This window comes from Heterodontus francisci, chromosome 10 (genome assembly GCF_036365525.1).
Source record: "Heterodontus francisci isolate sHetFra1 chromosome 10, sHetFra1.hap1, whole genome shotgun sequence".
NCBI lineage: Eukaryota > Metazoa > Chordata > Chondrichthyes > Heterodontiformes > Heterodontidae > Heterodontus > Heterodontus francisci.
In genome coordinates, this window is record NC_090380.1 from 86,590,678 (window position 1) to 86,617,707 (window position 27,030).

The 27,030-nt window shown below is 44.7% G+C and overlaps 1 protein-coding gene and 2 long non-coding RNA genes across 3 annotated transcripts in view; 1 reads left to right on the forward strand and 2 right to left on the reverse strand.

The window, feature by feature from the left end:
* The window catches only part of LOC137374595 (uncharacterized), a 108,886-nt gene that overhangs the window by 33,990 nt on the left and 47,866 nt on the right, over positions 1–27,030 (reverse strand). The window contains exon 3 of the mRNA XM_068040933.1: positions 2,491–2,618. Coding sequence (XP_067897034.1) covers positions 2,491–2,604 — 114 coding nt within the window. The 5' untranslated portion in view covers positions 2,605–2,618. The remainder of the gene's footprint in view (positions 1–2,490; positions 2,619–27,030) is intronic.
* LOC137374590 (uncharacterized) lies at positions 5,687–26,765 on the forward strand. Its single transcript, XR_010975852.1, has 3 exons — positions 5,687–5,801; positions 6,548–6,568; positions 25,614–26,765. It is a non-coding gene; the product is annotated as an uncharacterized lncRNA (long non-coding RNA).
* LOC137374591 (uncharacterized) lies at positions 14,873–24,368 on the reverse strand. Its single transcript, XR_010975853.1, has 2 exons — positions 23,262–24,368; positions 14,873–23,020 (listed from the first exon to the last, which is right to left on the reverse strand). It is a non-coding gene; the product is annotated as an uncharacterized lncRNA (long non-coding RNA).

Sequence of the window (27,030 nt, forward strand, 5' to 3'; positions counted from 1 at the left end):
GAAGCAGGGATTAATCAAGGCGGCACAGTGGTGCAGTGGTTAGCACCGCAGCCTCACAGCTCCAGCGACCTGGGTTCAATTCTGGGTACTGCCTGTGTGGAGTTTGCAAGTTCTCCCTGTGTCTGTGTCGGTTTCCTCCGGGTGCTCTGGTTTCCTCCCACAGCCAAAAGACTTGCAGGTTGATAAGATAAATTGGCCATTATAAATTGCCCCTAGTATAGGTAGGTGGTAGGGGAATATATTGGGACAGGTGAGGATGTGGTAGGAATATGGGATTAGTGTAGGATTAGTATAAATGGGTGGTTAATGGTCGGCACAGACTCGGTGGGCTGAAGGGCCTGTTTCAGTGCTGTATCTCTAAATCTAAAATCTAAATCATGACTTTGTCAGGGGCAGATCATGTCTAACAAACTTGTTTGAATTTTTCAAGGAGGTGACTAGATGTGTAGATGAGGGTAAAGCAGTTGATATAGTCTACATGGACTTCAGTAAGGCTTTTGATAAGATCCCGCATGGGAGATTGGATAAGAAGGTAAGAGCCCATGGGATCCAGGGCAATTTGGCAAATTGGATCCAAAATTGGCTTAGTGGCAGGAGGCAGAGGGTGATGGTCAAGGGTTGTTTTTGAGATTGGAAGCCTGTAACCAGTGGTGTACCGCAGGGATTGGTGCTGGGACCCTTGCTATTTGTAGTGTACATTAATGATTTAGACTTGAAGCTATGAGGAGCTATGATCAGTAAGTTCGCAGATGACACGGAAATTGGTGGTGTCGTAAATGGTGAGGAGGAAAGCCTTAGATTACAAGACGATATAGATGGCTGGTAAAATGGGCAGAGCAGTGGCAAATGGAATTTAATCTCGTGAAGTGTGAGGTGATGCATTTTGGGAGGACAAACAAGGCAAGGGAATATACAATGGGTGGTAGGACCCTAGGAAGTGCAGAGGGTCAGAGGGACCTTGGTGTACTTGCCCATAGATCACTGAAGGCAGCAGCACAGGTAGATAAGTTGGTTAGGAAGGCATATGGGATACCTGCCTTTATTAGCCAAGGCATAGAATATAAGAGCAGGGAGGTATAAAATGGCTAGTTAGGCCACAGCTGGAGTACTGTGTACAGTTCTGGGCACCACACTATAGGAAGGATGTGATTGCACCGGAGAGGGTGCAGAGGAGATTCACCAGGATGTTGCCTGGGCTGGAGCATTTCAGTTATGAAGAGAGACTGGATAGGCTAGGGTTGTTTTCCTTAGAGCAAAGAAGGCTGAGAGGGGATCTGATTTAAGTATACAATATTATGATGGGCATAGATAGGATAGATAGGAAGAAACATTTTCCCTTAGCGGAGGTGTCAATAACCAGGGGACATAGATTTAAGGTAAAGAGGTTTAGAGGGTGAGGAAATTTTTTTTCACACAGAGGGTGGTTGGAATCTGGAACACATGGCCTGAAGGGGTGATAGAGGCAGAAAACCTCACAACAGTTAAGAAGTATCTGGATGAGCACTTGAAACGTCATTGCATCCAAGGCTACAAGCCAAGTGCTGGAAAATGGGATTAGAATAGATTGGCTTGATGGCCGGCATGGACACGGTGGGCCGAAGGGCCTGTTTCTGTGCTGAATAACTCCATGACTCTATTACTCTATGGCATTTCTGTCTCACCCGTGAATACCCATATGTGTCAAAGTGTCTTTCTAATATGTTTGCGGGTGCCCCTTCACGGTGTTACTTCTGCGCTGGCAACTGGACTGGAGGCAGGCTGCTGATCAGGATGCCCCTTGGCCTGTGATAACTTTGGCAGTCATCCTCTGGGTGCCTGACGCCTGGAGTGCCACGGCTGCCTGATGGCTTCCTGCACCAGTGCAGTGCAGTGCTCAGGTATCACGGCTGCTGGAGCTGGACTCACTGGCGGAGGGGCTGCGGAGCCCGTGTCTAGACTGGAATCACCCTGAGGGGAGACCCAAAATGTGGAACACAGCCCCTCCTCCTCCCTCTCAAGGCCCGTTAAAACCTCCCTGCTCTCCAGAGAAGGACAAAGAGCAGAAACACTCTCCAGAGTCCTGGTCCTTCTCTCGCCCTGCCACTGCTGATTTGAAGTCATGGCCAAGGCGGGGGTTTGCAGGTCTTGTTGCATCAGTCGAATGTGGCTCTCCATGAAGGTCGCCATCCTCTCCATGGATGAAGCCATGAGCTCACACGCCTGGGACATGGCAACAGTCATGGCATGGATGGGCTCATCCACCATCATGGCTACGCACGGCCTCTGGCATCTCCACCAAATGTTGCCTTACCCCTCCCTGCAGTTCCAGCATGCCCTGTGCTGTCGACATATAGGCTCACCATCAGCCTGGGGCACAGCATGGGCCTGGCCATCCACAGTCCTCCGACTGTTGGAGGCCTCGGCTGTCTCAGCCTCAGCCAGCTGCTCGGGCACATGTGTGGTGCTCTCAACAGATTGTGACCCCGAATCTAATGCCAATCAGATACCCACCAAAGTGAGAGTATCTGCACTGGTGGAAGGTGCAGGAGTATCGTGGCACCGTGCATCCTCTAAGTGTTGCTCGTCCTCAGAGGCTGTCGTTGTTCCCTCGGTGTCTGCAAGCATTTGTGAGTGCTGCCCTGCAAGATACAATGTGAAGAACAGACACTTAAGTTTTATGGTACACATGTCACAATGCTAACAGCATTGCAACTCTATGAAAAATGTAATTTTGGTTCATCCTGTGTTTGTCAATAATCAATCTCTTGAACTGGCACCCTGAGCTCAACATTTCATATGGCACATGCTCCTTGGCTCCTGGCTAACTCGAGTGCCTCCTCTTCGGCCTGAGACAGAGGCCACAGGTCAGGCACCCCATCACTGGTCCTGGCTGCCTCCCTGCTATTGTGAGCCATCCTCTCCTGAAAGATCAAGGATGCAGTTACTGTTCAGTTCCAAATATCTCTACAGCATGTGAATGCTAACATGGGCCCCTCTTCAGCACCTGAGGGATGTCGCTGCTCTCATACTGACTCTATATGTCATGCATCTCAATTGGGCTAAGATAAAAATGAGGGAGACTGGTCTCACTGCAGTCAGTAATCTGCTATCATTATGCTATGACCTTCCTATCATTAGAATGACTGTGTCAAATGTGCGCCTTAATGCTTGTGGGCAAGCAGACCGCAGCCAGCTATATGTTACTGCGCAACTTACCTTGGCTGAGCGTAGGAGGTCATTGACCCTCTTCCCACACTGCACTCAGTTACGAAGGGTAACCCCACAGCTGCTAACCTCCTCTGCAATTCCTGTCCAGTCTTGACTGGTCAGGCAGGAGGACCTCTTCTTGCCATCACTGGGGAAGAGGACCTGCTGCCTTTCCCTTGCAGCCTGGAGGAGAATCAGCAGGGAGGCATCACTGAACCATGGGGCCACCCTTGCTCTTAAAACTGACATGTAACAAATGATGCCTGGGCTGGGAGCTTTGCTGAGATGCAAACTGACGTCAAACCGAAGATGTGTTGCTGCAACACTTGAATGGTCTTGAATGCAAAGAGTGTAAATGCAGGGCTGGAAGCCATTTAGAGATGGTACCAGCACGTGATCCAACATCAGGTGACACAATTCACAGCATCGCCAATGCCACCCCAGTCATGTGATTGGGGGGAAGGCCGCTGTCATTGTGATAAGGGGCCACCCGCCACATAACCACGGTGGCACAGCCACAAGTGTCACATGCAGGACGGACAACATTTTACACACCCACTGGCACTCCCGGCAGCCCGATAACAAAATCCAGCCCCCAGTATGAGCCTTACCCACCATATTGGGAATTCAGACAAAAAGTTGTGCATCAACTTAATAATGAGGCAATAATATAAAAATCTGCCCTGGATTTTCCTCTCCTATCCTGCCCCAAATCAGGCAGGTGGGTAGAAGAAGCAATAGAGGGACTTTGAGTTGAAGAAGTAGGAGATTTGACCCCAGCCACTCCAATCCTGCTATTGTCTCATCCACTGACCAGTAACAAACCATATACTGAAACATTTTACCATGTTGCTCCATCCATTGACAACTGTAGTGAAAGCTTCTCAAAAGAATGCCTCACCCTCTTCCCCTGCTCAAAGTGTGCCAGAGGAAGCCAAGCCAAGCACATCCACACTGATCCTGGACCTGTCCACAAAATCTCCAGAGCTCCTACATTCTTCATTCTCAACCAACTGACTGGCAGACCACCCCCTGCTCCTGACGACAACGAGCAGGCAATGTGCTTAAATTATTTCACTGGGATGACTTTGCAATTCTGGTGAGGTCTGCAGGGGGCACACATATTTTCCCCGTGAGCAGGAAATCAGCTGCAGCAACAGAAAGTTTTCACGCCACTGACTTTTTTTAGTGACAGCGTTACTTTGACTCGAAAGTTCCAGTGAATGATCTCCTGGCATCTGAGCAGCATTCTTACTGGAATATTAGGAAATGGTTAGTTATGGTAACCCAATGAGTACAGAATCTCTGGAGCTCCCAAAAGGAATAGATTACTTCAAATGGTCTTTAATATCAACCATTTTAGTTCTCAAAGAAGTAATGGAAAATAATGACTAATTTGACACTGTTCCAAATTCACTTCGGCATTATCTACTTTGTGCAATAATATAACACCCACATGTTACCACTCTGTGCAAATAAGGACAAACATTGGCACAGGTTGCAATATCCCACCCAAAATATTTAGTGAAATGTTGACGTTTCAAGAGTATTTTTAAAGGGGTGCATTGCAATAAATAAGAAAGCAAGAAGGAGAAAAGGGATGGATGGAAAAAGTAAATGTAAAAATAATCCAGAAAAGATGATTAAACAGCAATGTTGGAATGACAGAAACACTGACATAAATCTTGGATTGTTTATTGGCAACACCACAGGACTCTTAAATCAAATGAATTAAGGGTGATGTAAGTTTTTTCTGTCCCTCAATTTCTCAGATTTTCCATCTGCTTTCCTATTAGAATTGCAAATTAATGCAGGATAGAGCAAGGAAAACAAAATTCCTGTCTTTAGTAGAGTATAACAACTGTTTCATGTCTTTTGTCACAGCCCACTGATTTTCAGTTAAATAATAACGTACTTTACCAGAATTTACTCTTAGAATGTCAACAACTGCAAGCAATTCCAGCACCTTAGGCCAACTAGGTTTAGAAAAGATCAACACACCGAGCTGAATTTCATTAGCATGCCACGCATTGCGGCAACGCGCTTTGAAATCGACGGCCTGCCCGCACTGAGAAGCCACCACCGAGTCCCCACGATATTTCGCACAGGGGATCATTTAAATAGAGGGGACATGGTGGCTGCCCCAGATGACGTAGAGGAGGTGGTTGCCGTGTCCCTGGCAATGGCGTCCGGCACCACTGCGCAGGCGCCGGCGCCATTTTTAAAGGGCTTCCAGCCCTTCAGGAGAAATTTACATTTTTAAAGGTGCCAGATCAATTAAAATTTAAATAAAGATTTGTTCACACCTGCAATCCTCTCTCCCACCACCCCCCAATGCATAAACAGTTAGTTTTTTGGCCTATCCCCCCCAAAAAAATTAGTTTTCAATAGCAACCTTTTCCCCCCAAAATTTATTCCCTTTGACCCTATTGCCCCCTTCCCACCATCCCCACACCCAATGAAAATGTTTTTCCCTCTTTTCTCCCTGCCCTGATAATTTGACTCCTCCCCCCTCCCCACCAGTGTCTTGCCTCAGAACTCCATACGGAGTTCCGAAAGCGCGCAAGTTGCGGCTGGTGGCCATTAAATCGGCATGGGCTGGCTGCCGGTGACAGGTAAGTTCATTTGCATGTTTATTACTCTCACTTACATATTTTAATGAAGGCACCCCCTGCCAAGCGGCGGTGCGGGGAGCTGCACTGAGGCCTTGCTGCCGCCGCTAATATCCGGAGGGGCCTTCACAGCGCCGTGGGTCATGGTGGGCTGCTCCTGCTAGCATTTTACAGGCCTCTCCACCACGACCCACCATGTCGAGGGGCTGGTAAAATCCAGTCCACAAACGCTGAAGCTGCAATGTTCCAGAATGGACTGTATGAGCCCAATAATAACCCTGAGCTGAGTTCGAAGTGGAGGTGTGTGTGTTGGGAGGGTGGTGGGGGCAATAGCAGGCGCAAAACCCAGAAGTAGTTTAGGCACATCAGAATGTAAGGTTTTTCACGTCTCTGTAGCATGACAGCGGGCGTGATGTGCACCCGCATGATGAGATCTCAACTTGACTATTAAAAGGGCCAATTCAAAGATGGCACTTGCAGGGGTTAGGGCTTTGTGCAAAGAAACAGTGAAGTTTAAAGATGGATTCAGGACGGTCTAGGGCTGCACCCCAGTTTAATGACACATTACTTGATGGATTGATGGGTGCAGTGAGGAAACAGAAACTTTTCATTGCAGCAGCTTATTCAGAAGCAGAGAGTGCGAGCGAGTGATCAGCTGGGAAGCAGCTTATTCGGAAGCAGAGAGTGCGAGCGAGTGATCAGCTGGGAAGGTCAGTTTCAAAGTAAACTTAATTTCCTTTTGTTTTCAGCGGAGACCAGGGCGCTGCTGGGTAAGTAAAAACCTGTATATTTGGGCCGTTTCTGAACCCGAGACACTACACGTGTAGTGTCTCCCACCCGCCCTCCTCCTCTAACCAAAAAAAAAAGGACTCGGTGGAGTGTAGATAAGGTAAGGCTTTTTCTATTTTTCTTTTTTTTTCATCATGTGATGGGTAAAAACTTTTCGTTCCTTTTTCATTTATCTAAGTTAAGACTAAGTTAAGCTTAAGATTAAAAATGGCAGGAGATCTCAGACCCGTGTTATGCTCCTCTTGCTCAATGTGGGAGCTCGGGGACACGGCTGATGTCCCTGACTCCTTCACGTGCAGGAAGTGTGTCCAGCTGCAGCTCTTGTTAGACCGCATGACGGCTCTGGAGCTGCGGGTGGACTCACTTTGGAGCATCCGCGATGCTGAGGAGGTCGTGGATAGCGCGTTTAGCGAATTGGTCACACCACAGATTAGGATTGCTGAGGGAGAAAGGGAATGGGTGACCAAAAGGCAGAGAAAGAGCAGGAAGGCAGCGCAGGTGTCCTCTGCGGTCATCTCCCCCCAAAATAGGTATACCGTTTTGGATACTGTTGAGGGAGATAGCTCACCAGGGGAAGGCAGCAGTAGCCAGGTTCATGGCACCGTGGCTGGCTCTGCTGTTCAGAAGGGCGGGAAAAAGAGTGGAAGGGCTATAGTCACAGGGGATTCGATTGTAAGGGGAGTAGATAGGTGGTTCTGTGGTCGAAAACGAGACTCCCAAATGGTATGTTGCCTCCCAGGTACATGGGTCAGGGATGTTTCAGATCGGCTGCAGAACATTCTGAAGGGGGAGGGTGAACAGCCAGTTGTCGTTGTGCACATAGGCACCAATGATATAGGTAAAAAACGGGATGAGGTCCTACAAGCAGAATTTAGGGAGTTATGAGCCAAGTTAAAAAGTAGGACCTCAGAGGTAGTAATCTCAGGATTGCTACCAGTGCCACGTGATAGTCAGAGTAGAAATGAAAGAATAGTCAGGATGAATGCGTGGCTTGAGAGATGGTGCAGGAGGGAGGGGTTCAGATTTTTGGGACATTGGGACCGGTTCTGGGGGAGGTGGGACTATTACAAATTGGATGGTCTACACCTGGGCTGGACTGGAAACAATGTCCTTGGGGGTGCTTTTGCTAACGCTGTTGGGGAGGGTTTAAACTAATGTGGCAGGGGGATGGGAACCAAATGAGGAGGTCAGTGGAGAGTAAGGAGGTAGTAACTAAAGCCTGTAAGGAACTAGATAATGAAGTCAGCGTGACGAAGGGGAAGAATAGGCAGGGAGCAGATGATGAACGCAAAGGGACTGGTGGTCTGAGGTGTATTTGTTTTAATGCAAGAAGTGTAGTAGGTAAGGCAGATGAACTTAGGGCTTGGATTAGTACCTGGGAGTATGATGTTATTGCTATTACTGAGACTTGGTTGAGGGAAGGGCATGATTGGCAACTGAATATCCCAGGATATCGATGCTTCAGGCGGGATAGAGAGGGAGGTAAAAGGGGTGGAGGAGTTGCATTACTGGTCAAAGAGGATATCACAGCTGTGCTGAAGGAGGGCACTATGGAGGACTCGAGCAGTGAGGCAATATGGGCAGAACTCAGAAATAGGAAGGGTGCGGTAACAATGTTGGGGCTGTACTACAGGCCTCCCAACAGCGGGCGTGAGATAGAGGTACAAATATGTCAACAGATTATGGAAAGATGTAGGAGCAACAGGGTGGTGGTGATAGGAGATTTTAATTTTCCCAACATTGACTGGGATTCACTTAGTGTTAGAGGTCTAGATGGAGCAGAATTTGTAAGGAGCATCCAGGAGGGTTTTCTAGAGCAGTATGTAAATAGTCCAACTCGGGAAGGGGCCATACTGGACCTGGTGTTAGGGAATGAGCCCGGCCAGGTGGTTGAAGTTTCAGTCGGGGACTACTTTGGGAATAGTGATCACAATTCCGTAAGTTTTAGAATACTCATGGACAAAGACGAGAGTGGTCCTAAAGGAAGAGTGCTAAATTGGGGGAAGGCCAACAATACCAAAATTCGGCAGGAGCTGGGGAATGTAGATTGGGAGCAGCTGTTTGAAGGTAAATCCACATTTGATATGTGGGAGGCTTTTAAAGAGAGGTTGATTAGCATGCAGGAGAGACATGTTCCTGTGAAAATGAGGGATAGAAATGGCAAGATAAGGGAACCATGGATGACAGGTGAAATTGTGAGACTAGCTAAGAGGAAAAAGGAAGCATACATAAGGTCTAGGCGGCTGAAGAAAGACGAAGTTTTGAAAGAATATCGGGAATGTAGGACCAATCTGAAATGAGGAATTAAGAGGGCTAAAAGGAGTCATGAAATATCTTTAGCAAACAGGGTTAAGGAAAATCCCAAAGCCTTTTATTCATATATAAGGAGCAAGAGGGTAACTGGAGAAAGGATTGGCCTACTCAAGGACAAAGGAGGAAAGTTATGCGTGGAGTCAGAGAAAATGGGTGAGATTCTAAACGAGTACTTTGCATAGGTATTCACCGAGGAGAGGGACATGACGGATGTTGAGGTTAGGGACAGATGTTTGATTACTCTCGGTCAAGTTTGGCATAAGGAGGGAGGAAGTATTGGGTATTCGAAAAGGCATTAAGGTGGACAAGTCCCCAGGTCCGGATGAGATCTATCCCAGGTTACTGAGGGAAGCGAGAGAGGAAATAGCTGGGGCCTTAACAGATATCTTTGCAGCATCCTTAAACACGGGTGAGGTCCCGGAGGACTGGAGAATTGCTAATGTTGTCCCCTTGTTTAAGAAGAGTAGCAGTTCCCCATGGTAGGCTGATGGAGAAAGTGAAGTTGCATGGGTTCCAGGGTGTACTAGCTAGCTAGATGGATAAAGAACTGGCTGGACAACAGGAGACAGAGAGTAGCAGTGGAAGGGAGTTTCTCAAAATGGAGACGTGTGACCAGTGGTGTTCCACAGGGATCCGTGCTGGGACCACTGTTGTTTGTGATATACATAAATGATTTGGAGGAAAGTATAGGTGGTCTGATTAGCAAGTTTGCAGACGACACTAAGATTGGTGGAGTAGCAGATAGTGAAGGGGACTGTCAGAGAATACAGCAGAATATAGATAGATTGGGGAGTTGGGCAGAGAAATGGTAGATGGAGTTCAATCAGGGCAAATGCGAGGTGATGCATTTTGGAAGATCCAATTCAAGAGTGAACTATACAGTAAATGGAAAAGTCCTGGGGAAAATTGATGTACAGAGAGATTTGGGTGTTCAGGTCCATTGTTCCCTGAAGGTGGCAACGCAGGTCAATAGAGTGGTCAAGAAGGCATACGGCATGCTTTCCTTCATCGGATGGGGTATTGAGTACAAGAGTTGGCAGGTCATGTTACAGTTGTATAGGACTTTGGTTCGGCCACATTTGGAATACTGCGTGCAGTTCTGGTCGCCAAATTACCAAAAGGATGTAGATGCTTTGGAGAGGGTGCAGAGGAGGTTCACCAGGATGTTGCCTGGTATGGAGGGCGCTAGCTATGAAGAGAGGTTGAGTAGATTAGGATTATTTTCATTAGAAAGACGGAGGTTGAGGGGGGACCTGATTGAGGTGTACAAAATCATGAGAGGTATAGACAGGGTGGATAGCAAGAAGCTTTTTCCCAGAGTGGGGGATTCAATTACTAGGGGACATGAGTTCAAAGTGAGAGGGGAAAAGTTTAGGGGGGATATGCGTGGAAAGTTCTTTCCGCAGAGGGTGGAACGCGTTGCCAGTGGAGGTGGTAGACGCGGGCACGACAGCGTCTTTTAAGATGTATCTAGACAGATACATGAATGGGCAGGAAGTAAAGAGATACAGACCCTTAGAAAATAGGCGACATGTTTAGATCGAGGATCTGGATCGGCGCAGGCTTGAAGGGCCGAAGGGCCTGTTCCTGTGCTGTAATTTTCTTTGTTCTTTGATATCTTCTTCCCCAGCAAAAGGAGGAAGAAACCTGTTGCTGTCACTAAGGAAGCATGGTTTGAAGTGGCTGATGTGGTCAGCAGCAGGGGCATTGTGATCTGTTCCTTGATCCAGTGCAGGAACAGCTTTAGTGACCTAACAAAGTCAGAAAAAGTCAGTACAGTTGCAGATTCACCTATATCTTGTGCACATCACCACTTTCCCCCTTCCCCACTCTGTCTTGTCAAGTGTATCCACATCACTCCCCGCACCCACTTATGTTTCAAGAGCACCCATCGTTCACTTCCTCACATCCCCAGTTATCTTTCCACCACTGCCACTTACCCAACCCTTATGCACTGTGTTGCATCTGCCATCGGAGATTGAGAGAATGGGACTTTGCAGCTGCCTGGTGACAGGATTAAATACCTCCATTCCACATTGCGTACAAGACACAGTCACCTCCCGATTGCAGGGGACCTGCCTTTGCAGGGTAAAGTTCACTGGGGTACCATGAAATAATTGTATCATCTGTTGATAGCTGCTCTACATCACAGAGAGAACTACTACAGGGTCACAGCTATGCTCAACTTTTGTGGCTCTGCATCCTTTTTAGACTTTACCCATGGAAAAACTAGAGCAAAATGGCAGGGCAGGGCAATTTATCACAGGATTCTCCTAAGTCCAGAGGGATATTGTTTTCATCCATTTGAACACTTGCTTCTGAAACACAAGGCCATGGTATTCATGAACTAGAAAGACTTCCACTCCATCAAGGTACAGAGGGTCAGTGATAAGTCTACAATGCTTTATTCCCAGGCAACAACCATGTCACTTTTATTTTAAGGCACTCCTCCATTTACAGCATTTCCCTGTCACAGGCAACTGGAGAGGAATGTGGAAAGGGAGGGGGATAATTCAGCTCTTGTAATACATGTTGGAACAAATGACACAAGAACACAAGAATAGGAGCAGGAGTAGACCATATGGTCCATCGAGCCTGCTTCGCAAAGGATAAAGAACGAACCCAATGGTCCTTAACTGTAATGGGACAGATCCGACAGCGTAATGAAATTATCCAACAAGCTCAATGCGACCACGATCTGACCAGTGCGAAGGACCAATAGAAGGCAGTTTGCGAACAACTGAGGAAGGAGAAACTTAAATCGGAAAAGTTAGAAACCGAATTAAAAGAAATTAAGAAACAATTACGGGAAGAACAGGCGACCCAACCGAATGGACCGGGACCACCCTGCGGACCCCGCGGACCTCCACCACCCCACTTGTATCCAAACCTGGACTCATGACAAAAAAAATTACAGAAAACACAACGGCGTGAAGCCAGTATAGAGGAATCTGAGTCCTCCAGCGATCAAAGTGATTCGGATGATGAGTTTTCTTTTGCGTGGCTTGCCCCCCTTAAACAGAAACGTGTTAAGGTCAAGCAGGAAAAGAAGACTACAGACGGTAATGAGGTGATCACGTCTGAGCACCAGACACACTGGGTACATGTCCCGGCGGACCCTGAGAAAATTGACAAATGGTCTGAAAAATTGCCTGACCCGAAAAAGGGGGGCCAGAAAACATGGGAAAAGTTGGAACATCTGAAGGGAATTTACCACCTCCACCCGTGGGATGGGTACAGATTTTGACCGTCATGATGCCCGGGCAAGCGGGGAAAAAGCTGAACAGAGAGGTCCAAACTGCTTTGGGTGAGGACGAGCAACAACTAGATGCCGGATGGGCTGCGATTAGACAGTGGCTGCGAGCGTTCTGTCCCGCAAAGACGGATTGGAATAAAATTGGAATAGTCTGTCACCAACACGGTACCGAAGAGATGCAGGAGTATGAAGAGAGGTTTAGATCTGTTTGGTCGGAATACTCGGGGATAACAGACCTTACCCCAGAGGCACTAGACGACTCCCGCTTTCCACCTCCGAAGTCGGCGTTTGTCGCGGGATAAAAACCAGAACTATCAAAGATGTTGAAGGTAACCCTACCGAATTGGGACGGCACAGATTTATCCTTCGCAACAGTGGTTGACCGATGCAGTCAGCTGGAAGGGTCATGGGAGCAAAGCTCCGAGCCCTGCAGGCGCTTTGGACGCCCAAAGGCCCTGATAAGCGACCCGGGGCATGTCACTACTGCGGAAAGGAAGGCCATTGGGCTAAGACATGTAGAGTAAAGGGACGGAGCAGAGGACGGCAAGGATACAATCCGGCACTAAGACCAGGTCCATCCCCTGATGGTAATGACCTCCTAGAGAAGTTCAAACAGTTGACACCCCAGCAACAGAAGGAGTTACCTGATGTGACAAAAAACTAGGGGAGCCCCCCCTCGCCCTTTCGGCGCCCCTTCTGGCGCTAATAGAAAACGAAGAGATGGATTGTATGTAACTGCGAGGGTGGGCGACCAAGACATAGACTGCCTATTGGATACCGGAGCCGAATTGATGTGTCTACCTCAACGATACGGGAACTCCATACCGATGGATGGTAAAGTTAAGACTGCCCACGGAGTCGGTAGCCATTGGTTGGTAATCAGGAAAACCCAGCCCATACGCATTGGTCTTGGCCCACACGAATTGATAACATCAGTCTGGATAGGTCCGATGGACCAGGCCCTTCTGGGTATGGACGTTCTTCCTCAGCTGAACTCCTCGTTGCATTTTGAAGACGGCCAGGTAATCTGGTCCATCTGAAGTCTAAAGAAGGAGGAGCTGAGGGAGCACCCAATATGGGCCCAGGATAAGAACAATTGTGGGCTACTTCAAATGGAACTGGCAACGTTTACGGGATCTGCTCCGCCCTGTACTAAACAATACCCCATTAGTCCAACATCTATCGCAGGAATCTTACCCATAATTAGACAATTAGAAGGGTGAGGCATGCTGGTTAAGACACACAGTACCTCCAACAGCCCTGTGTGGCCAGTACGGAAACCAAACGGGACCTGGCGGCTTACTGTTGACTATAGAAGGGCTAACCAGTGTATTGATCAAAAGGCTCCTCTGGTAGCTGACCCCTCTACGGTATTCAATGCCCTGAGGCCGGAACATGAATGGTTCTCTGTTATCGACATGGCCAATGGATTTTGGTCGGTGCCACTGGCACCCGAGGTCCAACCGTGGTTCGCTTTTACCGTTTAACAACAACAGTACACCTGGACCCGGCTGCCACAGGGTTTTCACAACAGCCCTACGGTATTTCATATGGCCCGACAAAACCATTTGAGGGAGTTACCTTCCATGCACTCCATGGTCATCCAGTACGTGGACAACATCCTGTTAGCCTCTGAAATGGAAGGACAACACGGACAAGATCTGTGTACCCTGCTGGACCACCTTCATCAGAGAGGACACAAGGCCAGTATCGACAAAGCACAAATAGCCCAAGGAGGGGTCGTGTACCTGGGACAAAAGATTTCGAAAGGAAAGAGGGAACTTACCCAGGACAGGACCACAGCCATTCGGACTGCCAAATAGCCCACCACTATCCAGGAGCTTAGGTCCTTTTTGGGTTTGTGTAACTTCAACAGAAATTGGATCGACTCCTACACACAGCTGGCCCGACCATTAACTGATCTCTTGAAGGGAAAGCGGGCCTCTAAAGAATCAGTTACTCGAACCAAAGAACAACAAGAGGCCTTCGAAAACTTAAAGAGGGCCTTGTGCTCGGCACCAGCCCTGGGAATCCCCGACAATGGGAAACCGTTTACCCTGTTTGTACATGAAAAAGAGGGATATATGACTGCCATATTGACACAGGAGCATGGGGACCAACAGAGACCTATTGGATACTATTCGAGAAAACTGGACACCATAGCCCTCAGATGGGGTAGTTGCCTAAGGGCCATGGAAGCTACATGCCAAGCTGTGATGGCTACTGCAGGTCTGGTATTGGATCAAAAGCTAAAATTCAAGTGTCCGCACATCGTCCACGCATTGCTATCCATGAATAGAGTATCCCAAGTGACAGCAGCCAGATGGACCCGATGGACAACGGTCCTAGAGGCCCCCAACCTCCATATAGTCCGAGCCAGCCCGGTAAACCCAGCAAATATGCTCCTGTTGCCTGGGGAGCAAGAGGGGGAAGAGCATGACTGCATGGAGGCTATGAGAGAGACAAAGGAATTGACCCTGGCGGCGGAGGAAGCATCGCACAATCTAGATTTAATCCTTTTTACAGACGACTCCTCCTTTGTTGACCACGGTACCCGGAAAGCAGGATGAGCAGTTACAACCCGACACTAAGTCATGGCGACGGGATGTCTGCCCTCGGGGAGGTCAGCCCAACAGGCCGAATTACAGGCCCTGTCGGTGTAAATCTGAGTTCTTTTTGCCTTCAGTCTGGTTCAGTAAATATACCGAGTCGGATGTGTAGGTAAAATCAATTACTTTATTTGCGCAGTCGCCAGCGGACTTACTCTGAGAACAGCGGCACTGACTCCACCAGAGTCTGTCGGGTCCCCCCCCCCCAGAGTAAGTGAAGTTTGTGATACAGGTACTACTGTTTATACATTAAGATTCATGCTACACCTCCTTGTTTAACCAATCAGTGTGGTACAATTCGACTTCACCCACGTGGTGACATGCAGTACATCTGTTACTGAGGTTACAATACACTCCATTCTCAATACATACTTGTTACTAATAAAATATCGTTTTGTATCAGCAAGATTAAAAGAAAACAGACATTAAGACAATTAGCAAAGGAAGAGGAGTTAGAAACAAGATACTGCTTTTGCTTCCCACAATTGTGATAAGTCCTGGGATCCTGTAATCTCTATCAAGTCACATCATGAAGTAACACCAAGCAGCAACAGTATACAGTGATAGTGTGGCCTTTCATTCCTTATCATCACTCACACAGGGATGGCCAGCATCTCTCACAGGAATCCATTTGTTCCAAACCACAAGGAGTCACACAATCAAGTCATGAATGAATAAATGTCCTTGCAATTACCAGTGCCTGTAAGTTTATACGATCTCACACTCTCAGCCTTTACTTTTAACTATTTCATTGCAGTTTCTCAAGCTTTAAATCATTTCATCAGAGCTCAGCAAAGTGACTACTCCTAACTTGGCTATATTTCCCATCTAGCATAGTGCCATGCCTTTCTGCTCACTTCCACATTCCCCCCTTTTATCATTCTATGATAACCTTCTCTCTACTGATCAACGTATATATGATTATATATATTCACTAGGATTATATGGATCTATTTACTCAAATAACATTTAAACAGTATAATATAAAAGCTAATATAAAAAACTCAGCAACTGCTGAATCTGAAGGGTAGGCTGAGCCACCCTCTAATAAGGGGGCGTGTATTAGCCTGGTCGGTATGTTTTGCATTCTAGCCTTTCCCTAGGATTGTCATGTCTGGGTGATAAGAAGAGTGCTGTTGAAGTACAATGTCTCTCTCTCTCGCTGTACCAGCTGCAAGGCCAAGTTGCCTCTGCAGCCCTGAAGTCATGAAGTCATTTCTGATAAGCTGTCCCTCCCTACAGCACTGAAGCTAGCTTGTTAGCAGTACATGACTGATTAATTGTTTCATCTTAAATGTTCCCATGTAATTCTGTTCTTAAAAATTCTAAAATCTAAATTCTGTTCTTACAGTCCCCCCTTCGATTCTTCAAAACATTTTTAAAAGTCAATCCCTTGATCCCACCTAGGTGCCTTTAATGGTCTCTATTTGTCTAGAAACAGCCTTCAACACCCAGAGGGGTCGCACTCAATACGTTGCCTGCTTGTGCCATAAGAGGGGCCTGCGGGAACTCTGTAAAGGCATAAGTTTTGCAGGGGCTTCAACTACTTTCTTAGAACATAAAAGGTGATACACTTGTACAATTACAATTTCATTTGCAAAGCAAAAGCATAAGCAGTGTAATATTGAAGAAAGCACAATTTAAACATCACTATTACATAATCAATCAATTGTGCGAACATAATACAGTCGCAATTTCATTCTTAGAGTATACTGATCTTTCAACTAATTCATTTTAACAATATATGAATAGGTTATACATTTACCCTTGTGTGGCATAACTAATTGCCTATCCATTTATAGAGTAAGTTCGAATACAGATTGCTTTTTCGGGTAGCTGTCCAACCTGTGTTCATACATCCTCTTACATCGCCTAATTAATTTCTAAAGTTGCCAAATTAAGTAGGTCACATATAACACCATGATACCCAAAACCACTATCAGGACATGGGAGATAATTCTAAACCAGGGGTGTATCTGCACGTCTGACCCCCAGTTCCATAAGTCCTCCTGCCATCCTGCCAGGTAGAATCATTTATCTTGTCAATCTCATCTTGTTGCATCTTCGACTGTTGTTCCAAATTGTATTACACTACAGCAATGACTTCTAGCTGCTGTCTCTCTTTACCCAAGCGTGTGGGCAATGGCTGAATAGTCAAATCCTCCTTAATACTTTCTGTCACAGTTATTGTTTCTGTCTTTTGCTTATGTATCTGTACCAACTCCATCTTCCCTACTCGGGTTGGTATTTGTGGGTTGAACCAAAATGTACTGTTGCTCACCGGCCAAGTCTGTTTATGTCCATACTGGTACTCCTTCGCTGTGGTGGTTAAGCAATATCTCCCCTTTCCCATATAGGCCACATGGGTTAGCTCTGACAATGCTTTCCTAGTCTCCATGGTGTAATTTACAGTGGCATTAAACCCACATTTTGATTCTGCCGTTTTATATTTAGGATGAGGATGTATGACCACCTGGTTTTCCAGACTACACTCAGACAATGGACAATATTGTTCCAATTACCTCTTTTCCAATTTCCATAACATAGGGTAAAATATCATTGTATTTTATGTAATCTTTCCCCTTATCACTCCTGTATTTTCTACTTTGTGTAATTGCATCCCTAACTTATCTCTCAGAATTACAGGTATTCCCAACACTACTCCAATACTCATAGATCCTGTATTTACACATTCCTGATCTTTCCATACTTTAAATTTTCTGATTTGGCACCTGGTAATTTTATCATTTGTGTGACTAGTTAAGTATTCCAACTGGGTGTCATTGATCCAAACTGGCACCTGTCTTGCATCAATTTGCCTCGAATTTTCTCGAATTTGTTCTAACATTCACAAACTGTATGTACTACAAACACTCTCATTATTTGAAATGTCACTGTTCACTAATATTATATTTTACTGGTTACTAAAATAATATTTCTAGATAGACAAATTGTCTCCCTTGCCTTTGCTCTGGTTTTCATCCTCCTTTGCTGCACATAGCGCCTGTATGAACGGCAAGCTAGTCTGCCCCATATTATGGCCAGTATTAACTGTATTTTACTATGGAGGCACCGGTATTGAATCTGGTAGCAACGTCATTAACTATCCCACTCTTTGTTCTATAAAGCTGATCCTGGCCTCTAAATCTGGTGGCACCCATGGCATCAGCAGCCTGCTGCATTACAATCTTACTTAATACACTATTATATTTCTTGCCTGTTCCGTACAATATCCCGGCATTTGAGATATTGACCAGGGCAGGCACAATCTCATGTTTAACATTATCATACAACGCTTCCCCTGGGCTCGATGTACCCACACACATCCATGTTCCTTTCAACTTTCCTTATCATCTGTTGCCCAATGGGAGGGGCACAAATAATTCCAAAGACACAGCTCTCAGTTACCCCTTCCCCTTTCTGTCTGGTCACGCAGTTAGCACGGTCATCTGAGGAACACCGTACACACTTCCCATCCAACATGTTGTGCAATGCCCCATAGTTCATATAGTCCATATTAATACTCCTTTCATTAATCCGTTGTGCATCCATTACCGGGTCTTTGTTCTTCCTCTCCGGATATTAGCATCAGGCCCCACAGCCACTGCAGTCCGGTTCTTTCCCATTCGCCACTAGTGGTTATATCTGTAATTTAAACACACTGCCCTGGTGGTCACCAGGTGTTAGTACTTGTCCATGTTGTGAGTATCCTCCGATGAGGGATACATGTCTACCTGTGGGGACCGAACATGTCCTGGGGAATCCAGGAGTTAATTTATATTCTTATCATCTCTACTCTTTTGAAATTATCTATATGGTCCCGTTGTACTCTGGTTTCGTTCCCCACAATCCTTGCCCAGTTAGTAACCCATCTAATAATAGTCCAAATGCCTATTAATACTACCATTATTCCCTTGATTATGTTTTTTTTAGTTGGTACCATGTATTTCTATCGGCCCTTCCCTTTACCATTACTTTGCCTTCCACAACAGGCACCTTTGTCTGTTCCTCTATCATGTTTCTATAGAACCTCCTGCCTCACCTTATGCAGTTGTCTGCACAGCTCCTTCACAAATCTTTAACTCTTTCTCTTGCGGGTCCTATTTCCTCACTACCTGCTACGACATACCTTGGCAGTCTCATCACCCTTCCTGTCACCATATTCATCAAGTACTTTCCTACTTTAGCTACACCACTCTGTCCTTTTTGTTCCTTTTTCAAAATATCCTTTCCTAGCTGACTAAATGTTCTAACATTCTGGTCCACATTTTCCAAATCTATAGTATTGACAATTGAAGTTCCCGTATTAAGGACTGTGGCTGCGTCATTCACTAAACTATGTTTATGTCTCTTTCCCTTTATTATTCCCTCATTACCAAATTCCTGTCTCAGCAATTGTTACAGTAACCTTGTACAACTCTCGGTTCTTAGGGCACCAGCCAGGTAGCTGGATATCTGAGATATTCAATATTACCGGTACCAACTCAAGTTTTATGTTATCATATACAATTTTATTAGTTTTTATTATCGCAAGTCCATTCTGTAGTCAAGGCTGGGCAAGGGAGACCAGTCACTTGTGGCTGTTGGGTCGTAACCTTACTTGTTAGTAATTAAAATGTGGGGGTAATCGAGGTGATTGGAGCTTGTTGTCCGTTTGATAAATTTTGAATGCTGGTTTGATTGTTGGCTCCTTCCCTTGTACACCCCCCCAATGATTTTGACACAAAAGGTCCCTTGAGGGCCTTTGCTGTCAAAAGCTGACACACCTGGTAGATTAAATTGTCCACTAAAATAAAAGCAAAATACTGCAGATGCTGAAAATTGTGATATTTGATGTCTGCAATTAAGGTCTTAAATTCTCAAAGCTGCTGGATCTTTTGCCGTGGCATCAATTCTCACATGGCCTGTCGTCACCTGCTTAAAAACAACCCACAAAGAATCCACTGTGGCTCTGCCCCTGAGCCCAATGGGTTAATTTGTCCAATTCTATCTGTCAATTTAGAAATTTAAAATTTAACAATGTCCAATATGTATAAATTTTACTCTCAGCAATGCAAAATTGTGTGGTGGATTAAATGGAAAAACAGCAGCTGCAGCGGGTTTTTTTTCCAAGGGGTGGAGCAAAATCGTCTCAGCTGCGTCACTTTACAAAACCTTTTCCTTCTCTGATCGGAAAAAAAACCACACTCCATTTTAATCTATTTTTTTCGAGCCTTTTGGTATCCTTAGGGTTGCTCGCCTTTGAAGTTGAAAATGCCACAAATGCTTCCGCTGCTTTCAAAATAACAAATCACATCTGCACACTTACACTGGTATTCCACTGTCATGCCACATATTCTGAACTCTCAGGTGATCTTATCAAAAGATCAAATATCAGCGGTGATGAAAAGGGGGGGGTGGCTGGTGGTGTCTATCTGAGATCTTTGCTTACTTCCCCCTGCAGGGTCCTGATATCTCAGGTTATGGCCAGACTTTCAAATGTAGCTCTCTTAAAAACTCATAGCTCCAAGAGAAAACTATCAATTGCTAGTCTTAACTACACTTTCCTGACATTCACTGGAAAATTCGAGGCTTCTTGGAAATTAGCTGTTTATTTCACTATTTGTTTATCCCCAGAATTCCTTTATTAGTGCTTGCATCAGCCAGATCTGATTGCCAATTCCCATTAATTATAATTCTCTCTCATTTTGAGCCCTGGAGAACCTTTACAATTAATATTCATAATTCCTTAAAACAGAAATCAAACATTTCCATTTGATTCCAGACATTAGTGTATATTGTTTATGTTTTTTTTTAACCTTAGATGACATTTTGATTCCTTAAATCACTTGCCAAATTAAACTGGATTTTCAACATTTCAGATTATTCCAAATTCAAATAACAGTAAATTTCCCTTTGAATGCTTTAAATAACCACTCATATCAATTTAATTTTGTTTATTGATTCCAATTTCTTATGCCCAGACTTGGTTGTACTTTTTGTACGTTAAAGACAGAAGTGCTTGCAACTATCTTTCCTTCTCAAGCACTTTGTCTCATTGATAAGGATGGTTGCAGCAGGGTTAATTTCTTGCTTGTCTCCAAGGGGGCGGAGCAAAGCATTCTCCGCTGCGTCGCTTTACGTAACCCTTTTTTTAATGGAAAAGAACTAAACTCCTTTTTAAATGTTTTTTTATCCTTAGGATTTTCAAACAACAAAATCTTTAGTAACATTATCAACTTCAAAGGAAACCATCTCCATCAGGAAAGACAGCATTTTAGATTAAACTCCAATTGTTTCCAAACTTATTTTTTTGGCATCTTTTATAAGAGGTTTCTAATCTAAGGATGATTATTTTTTTATAACAAAGATGATTCCAAATTCCAATTCACTGCAATAATATTTAAAATCAAAACTGCCAATGTTATATGAGTGAGTCCTCTCTCCGGAACTGAAGACTCCTCCAAAACATGAAATAATAAACTTGAAAGTTCATTGTGGCAACAAATGAAATTTCCAGTTCTTCAACTTAAACAGGTCAATTAACCTTAATAGTATTAATTCAATTCAGACTTATTAACTTATACTACTTATTAACTACACACAGAACAGAATAGCATGTGCTTATTTTAAAAGATAGGTAAATTACGTCATTTTCTTGTTCTTTCTTCAGGCGCCTTTTCAAATGACTGTAATAAAACCAAAAACTAAAGAAAAAGTTATTTAACATTCTTAACACAAAATATTTAACACCAGCTTCTTAAACAAACTTTAAACAGACATAATCTTTCCTATATCTCCTTTGTTTATCCTTCTCTCCCTTAGACCAATATCCAATTCCTAACATTTGCTACTTAAAGCAGTCAGTAAAACATGTCTTTAATTTAAACTCCAAAAAAAACTAGAACAGATTTTAAACTGGAACTCCAATTACAGCAGGAGTTGTAAACTTCAAATTGGATTTCTGCCAAACATCTTCAGACCTTCAAGGCTGAAGCTTATCTCTTAGAAAATTGTTCATTGCCTTTTACAGTTGCAAAACCAGCTTTTAAAATCAAAATAAAATTTTAACTTAAAATATAGTTCAATTTTATATCCCATTCCTGGATGCACAACACTAAATTGAAATGAACACACTCAACAATCACTTTTCACACTCATTCAATTCCAAACAACTTTGAAAATTGATTTCTGTAATGGGTTACGAATTCAAAATACCAAATCTCTTTCAAAATTCCCTTTCCCGATGTCAAGGAACACACACAGGTTCAACTAATTCACAACCAAAACATGACTCAAGGTTCCCACAAAATATACACTTGTAAAAATAGAAAAAGTAACAGACTCATTCTGTCATCATTAAGGCCAGACAACAAAGAGTTAACGACAGTCAGTTTTACAGAACACAAGTTGTACAGAACAAAGACACAGTAACTTGTTTTTACTCTAAAACATACCTATCTTTAAAACACATATTTGCCGTGGCGCTTCTGCGTCTTTCTCAAGTGGGCAAACGGACGTGGGTCGCCTTTCTCCAGAGGACATGATTTACTTGTCCCCGGGGGCAACCCTTCCTCCTTACAAGCCGTCAAGCCCATTCTTCCTCTACTTTCTCAAACCCTAGTTCTTTCCTATATAGTTCTTTTCTATGAATCAAGCAGCATTAAAACGAAAGAAAACAAACGACACAAGAAAACGAATAGACACAGTAACACAAACAAAGGACGAACCACACACAAGGAGGGAATTTTTAGAGTCTTTTGGTTTCCCCCTTCACTAATCGGTATTCCTAATTTGAGGGCGTTTTCGTGCCAACTTGATAGGAGGATTCTATTTTTTTTTCTCTTGACAATATTGTATCCATAATCCAATTAATTCTTTGGCCCTATTGCCTTTATTTTGTTTCCAGATTTTTTCTTGGTTTTTTTTTTAATCACTTCCAAATCTTTTGTCCCCCCCCTAAGGGCCATTGGTCTATTAATTTCTTATTTAAGGCTGCCGATAATTGTCTGAAGTCTTTCCCTTTATCCGGATATTTATCACACAGTACTTGTAATGGGCAGGATGGATCACTTGTATTATCTAAACAGTTTCCCATATTCACAACTATTATCACAAACTATAATTACAACTATTATTACAAACTATTATTACTTACAAATTATCTAAACAGTTACTCACAATAAAAATAAAACCTTAATCTCAGTCGTTCTAAAACAACCTCGCATAACCTTCAGTCGCGACCTACTTTAACCTTCAGTCGTAGTCAATACGACCTACTTTAATTCTACCTCAGTCCCCATCAGCCGTCCTCTAAAGAAACAGACTGAACCTGAGTGTCAGCCGTTCTAAAACGACACTGACTTCAATCACCCTTCAGTCGTAGTCAATACGACCTACTTTAATTCTACCTCAGTCCCCATCAGCCGTCCTCTAAAGAAACAGACTGAACCTGAGTGTCAGCCGTTCTAAAACGACACTGACTTTAATCAACCTTCAGCCGTAGCTTAATACGACCTACTTTAACCTTAACCTCAGTCGTACCTACTTCGACTGACCCTTATCTTTTCTAATCCGCCAGACTGATCATTGATCTCGTCCAGACGATCTTACTTGACCATAAGCGAGTGATCAAACTTTTATCGGACTACGAGACAGGGGAAAACCGGCGTGGTCACACATCAACTACTCACGTCGGGGGCCCATTTCCTCTCTCTCCGTCCAACACTAGTCTGATTCTGATTTCGCTGATGATTGGCGGTCGTCTGTTGAGATCCCACTTCTGACACCAAAATGTAAATCTGAGTTCTTTTTGCCTTCAGTCTGGTTCAGTAAATATACCGAGTCGGATGTGTAGGTAAAATCAATTACTTTATTTGCGCAGTCGCCAGCGGACTTACTCTGAGAACAGCGGCACTGACTCCACCAGAGTCTGTCGGGTCCCCCCCCAGAGTAAGTGAAGTTTGTGATACAGGTACTACTGTTTATACATTAAGATTCATGCTACACCTCCTTGTTTAACCAATCAGTGCGGTACAATTCGACTTCACCCACGTGGTGACATGCAGTACATCTGTTACTGAGGTTACAATACACTCCATTCTCAATACATACTTGTTACTAATAAAATATCGTTTTGTATCAGCAAGATTAAAAGAAAACAGACATTAAGACAATTAGCAAAGGAAGAGGAGTTAGAAACAAGATACTGATTTTGATTCCCACAGATACTGATTTTGCTTCCCACAATTGTGATAAGTCCTGGGATCCTGTAATCTCTATCAAGTCACATCATGAAGTAACACCAAGCAGCAACAGTATACAGTGATAGTGTGGCCTTTCATTCCTTATCATCACTCACACAGGGATGGCCAGCATCTCTCACAGGAATCCATTTGTTCCAAACCACAAGGAGTCACACAATCAAGTCATGAATGAATAAATGTCCTTGCAATTACCAGTGCCTGTAAGTTTATACGATCTCACACTCTCAGCCTTTACTTTTAACTATTTCATTGCAGTTTCTCAAGCTTTAAATCATTTCATCAGAGCTCAGCAAAGTGACTACTCCTAACTTGGCTATATTTCCCATCTAGCATAGTGCCATGCCTTTCTGCTCACTTCCACATCGGAGGCATGTCGGATAGCGAAGGGAAGGATGTCTCATGTCTATACGGACTCGCGATACGCCTTTGGAGTTGCTCACGATTTTGGTCAGTTGTGGCATAAGAGAGGATTTCTCACTGCCGCTGGTACACCGATCCGAAACGGGAAAGAGGTTCGAGACTTTCTGGAGGCCATGCAATTACCACAGGAGGTGTCCATTCTGAAATGTAAAGCCCATATGAAGGACAATACCATAGAGGCGCAGGGGAACGCCCTCGCCGACCAGGCAGCCAAGGGAGCCGCCTCGCAGGGTGATTCTTCGGATGTAGGGACGCAAATATGTAAACTGGATGCACCCAGTCTGGCACAAGATCTACAAATAATACAGGGCAAGTGCTCCAGAGACGAAAAATGGACATGGATAGAGGCAGGGATCAAGCTACGTGAAGACAGCATCTGGAGACAAAGGGACACCGTTCGGTCAGTCGCGCCACAGGTGCTGATGCCCTTTTTAGCCCAACAGATTCACTCCTGGGGGCACCTGGCCCCGCAACAGATGATGGCTCGGTTCCAGAAACGTTGGTGGGGTTGGGGGTTTAAAAAACACGCCCAGTTGGTAGCTGACCGCTGTGTGGTCTGTCAGAAAAACAATCCAGGACCCACCACAATAATACCTCAACTAAGAGCTGGCCCATTCCAATGCTTGCAAGTCGACTATATCACTCTCCCACCTTGCCAGGGATACACCAGCATTCTCGTTATTGTCGACAGATTTTCCAGATGGGTAGCGGCCGTCCCAGCCAGAAGAGCCACCGCCAACCACACCGCTAAGATCTTGTGTAAGGACTACATCCCCAGATGGGGAGTACCGGTCAGCATTGATTCTGACCAAGGGACTCATTTTACAGGCGCAGTGTGTCAGGAAGTCTGTCGGCTACTGAACATTACGTGGGATTTACACTGTCCTCACCACCCACAGTCCTCAGGCCAAGTGGAGCGAATGAACCAGACCCTAAAGCAACGACTATCCAAGTATCACCAAGAAGGAATACCATGGCCCCAGGCGTTGGTGACAGTTCTGTGCAGCATTAGGGCGACTCCGAACAGAATTACGGGCCTGAGTCCATTTGAAATAATAACAGGGAGACCCATGTCTCTGCCGGGAACAATTGATTTGTGAAAAGCTGATTGTCACCTGATGAGTGACGCTCTTTAGAATATTGTCAGGACCTAACAAATGCTATCAATTCTGCTTCTTCGCAGGTATCGGCAGCTTGGGGTGTCCCACCAGAAGGAGGGCATGACATCGTCCCGGGGGTCTGGGTCTACGTGAAGAAAATACATAAAGAACCATTGGGCACCAAGTGGGAGGGACCTTTCCAGGTGCTGCTGACCACCCAGGCAGCAGTTAAAGTCGAAGGGAAGAAAGCCTGGATGCACACCTCTCACGACAAGCGAGCGACCCGTGACTAAACACTGACCTGCTATCAGGAAAATTACCATTTGCCAATATGTTCTGAATTTTTATTATCCTCTTTGCATGCATTTTAAGTATCTGCTTACTTTTGGGTAACCAAACCTTTCCATTTTGGGGAACTAATCGAGTGTCCAGGGAAGTGCACGTTGATAGAAAAACTCAAACAACCCCTGACTCCCACCTTATGGGGTTGGGCGACCAGGTGGTTGGGCTCAATAGGGACCTCAATGGTACAGGGTTTGATCTTCTTCTTTGTTATAATCATAACTTCGTATTTTATGTTTTTGCTTACTAAGTGCTGTTGTAAACCAAGTAACTGAAGCCCCTGCCAAGCTTATGCCTTTACAGAGCTCCCACCGTTCCCTCTTGTGGCACAAGCGGGCGACGTATTAAGCGCAACCCCTCCAGGTGTTGAAGGCTGTTTCTAGACCAGTAGAGACCATTAAAGGCACCAAGGTGGGATTGATGGAATGATTCTTAAAGGAGTTTGAAGAATAAAAGGGGGGACTGTGGGAACAGATTAAAAGTAAGATAATCAACTAACTGATCAGCTAACAGACTAACTGTGAAGCTGTGGAGCCAATTTATAAAAAATAACAAGCAGAAGCTAACAGGACAGCTGCAGATAGGCTGATTATTAAACAATAGGCTACTATTAAGCTAACAGTTCAAGGAGGGGGGATGTGAAACTCGTGAAATAAAATGCAAGAATAAAATGCTGAGTCGAATGAACCAATCATGCACTGATAACAGAAGTCTGCAAACCACTCAGAAACAAGGGGGAGGGGGGGTGTTACTAGTTTTGTTTGAATAACTATAAGAAAGACTTGCTGTAGTGAGCACATGTTCGTTTGTTTTGTTCTTTTGCATGTTCTTTTGTTTTGCTTGTAACTTTGCAATGTAACAACCATATACTGCAATAAAGTTTCTAAAAGTTACGGTCAGACTTCGTCTCTCTTCGTAACTGATGGGATCCAACAGTAGTAATCTCTGGATTATTCCCCAAACCACATGTAAATTGGCATCGAAACAGACATATCAGGTAAGTTTACATATGGATAAAGGGTTGGTGTGAGAAAAACTAGTTCCTTTTCATGGGGCACTGACACCACAACTGCAACAGGAAGGAACTGATGGGAGGGAATTTGACCAGTCTCCTTGTGGAAAGGGTAAATAAGGAGGTTGCAAAGACTGTAAACTAGC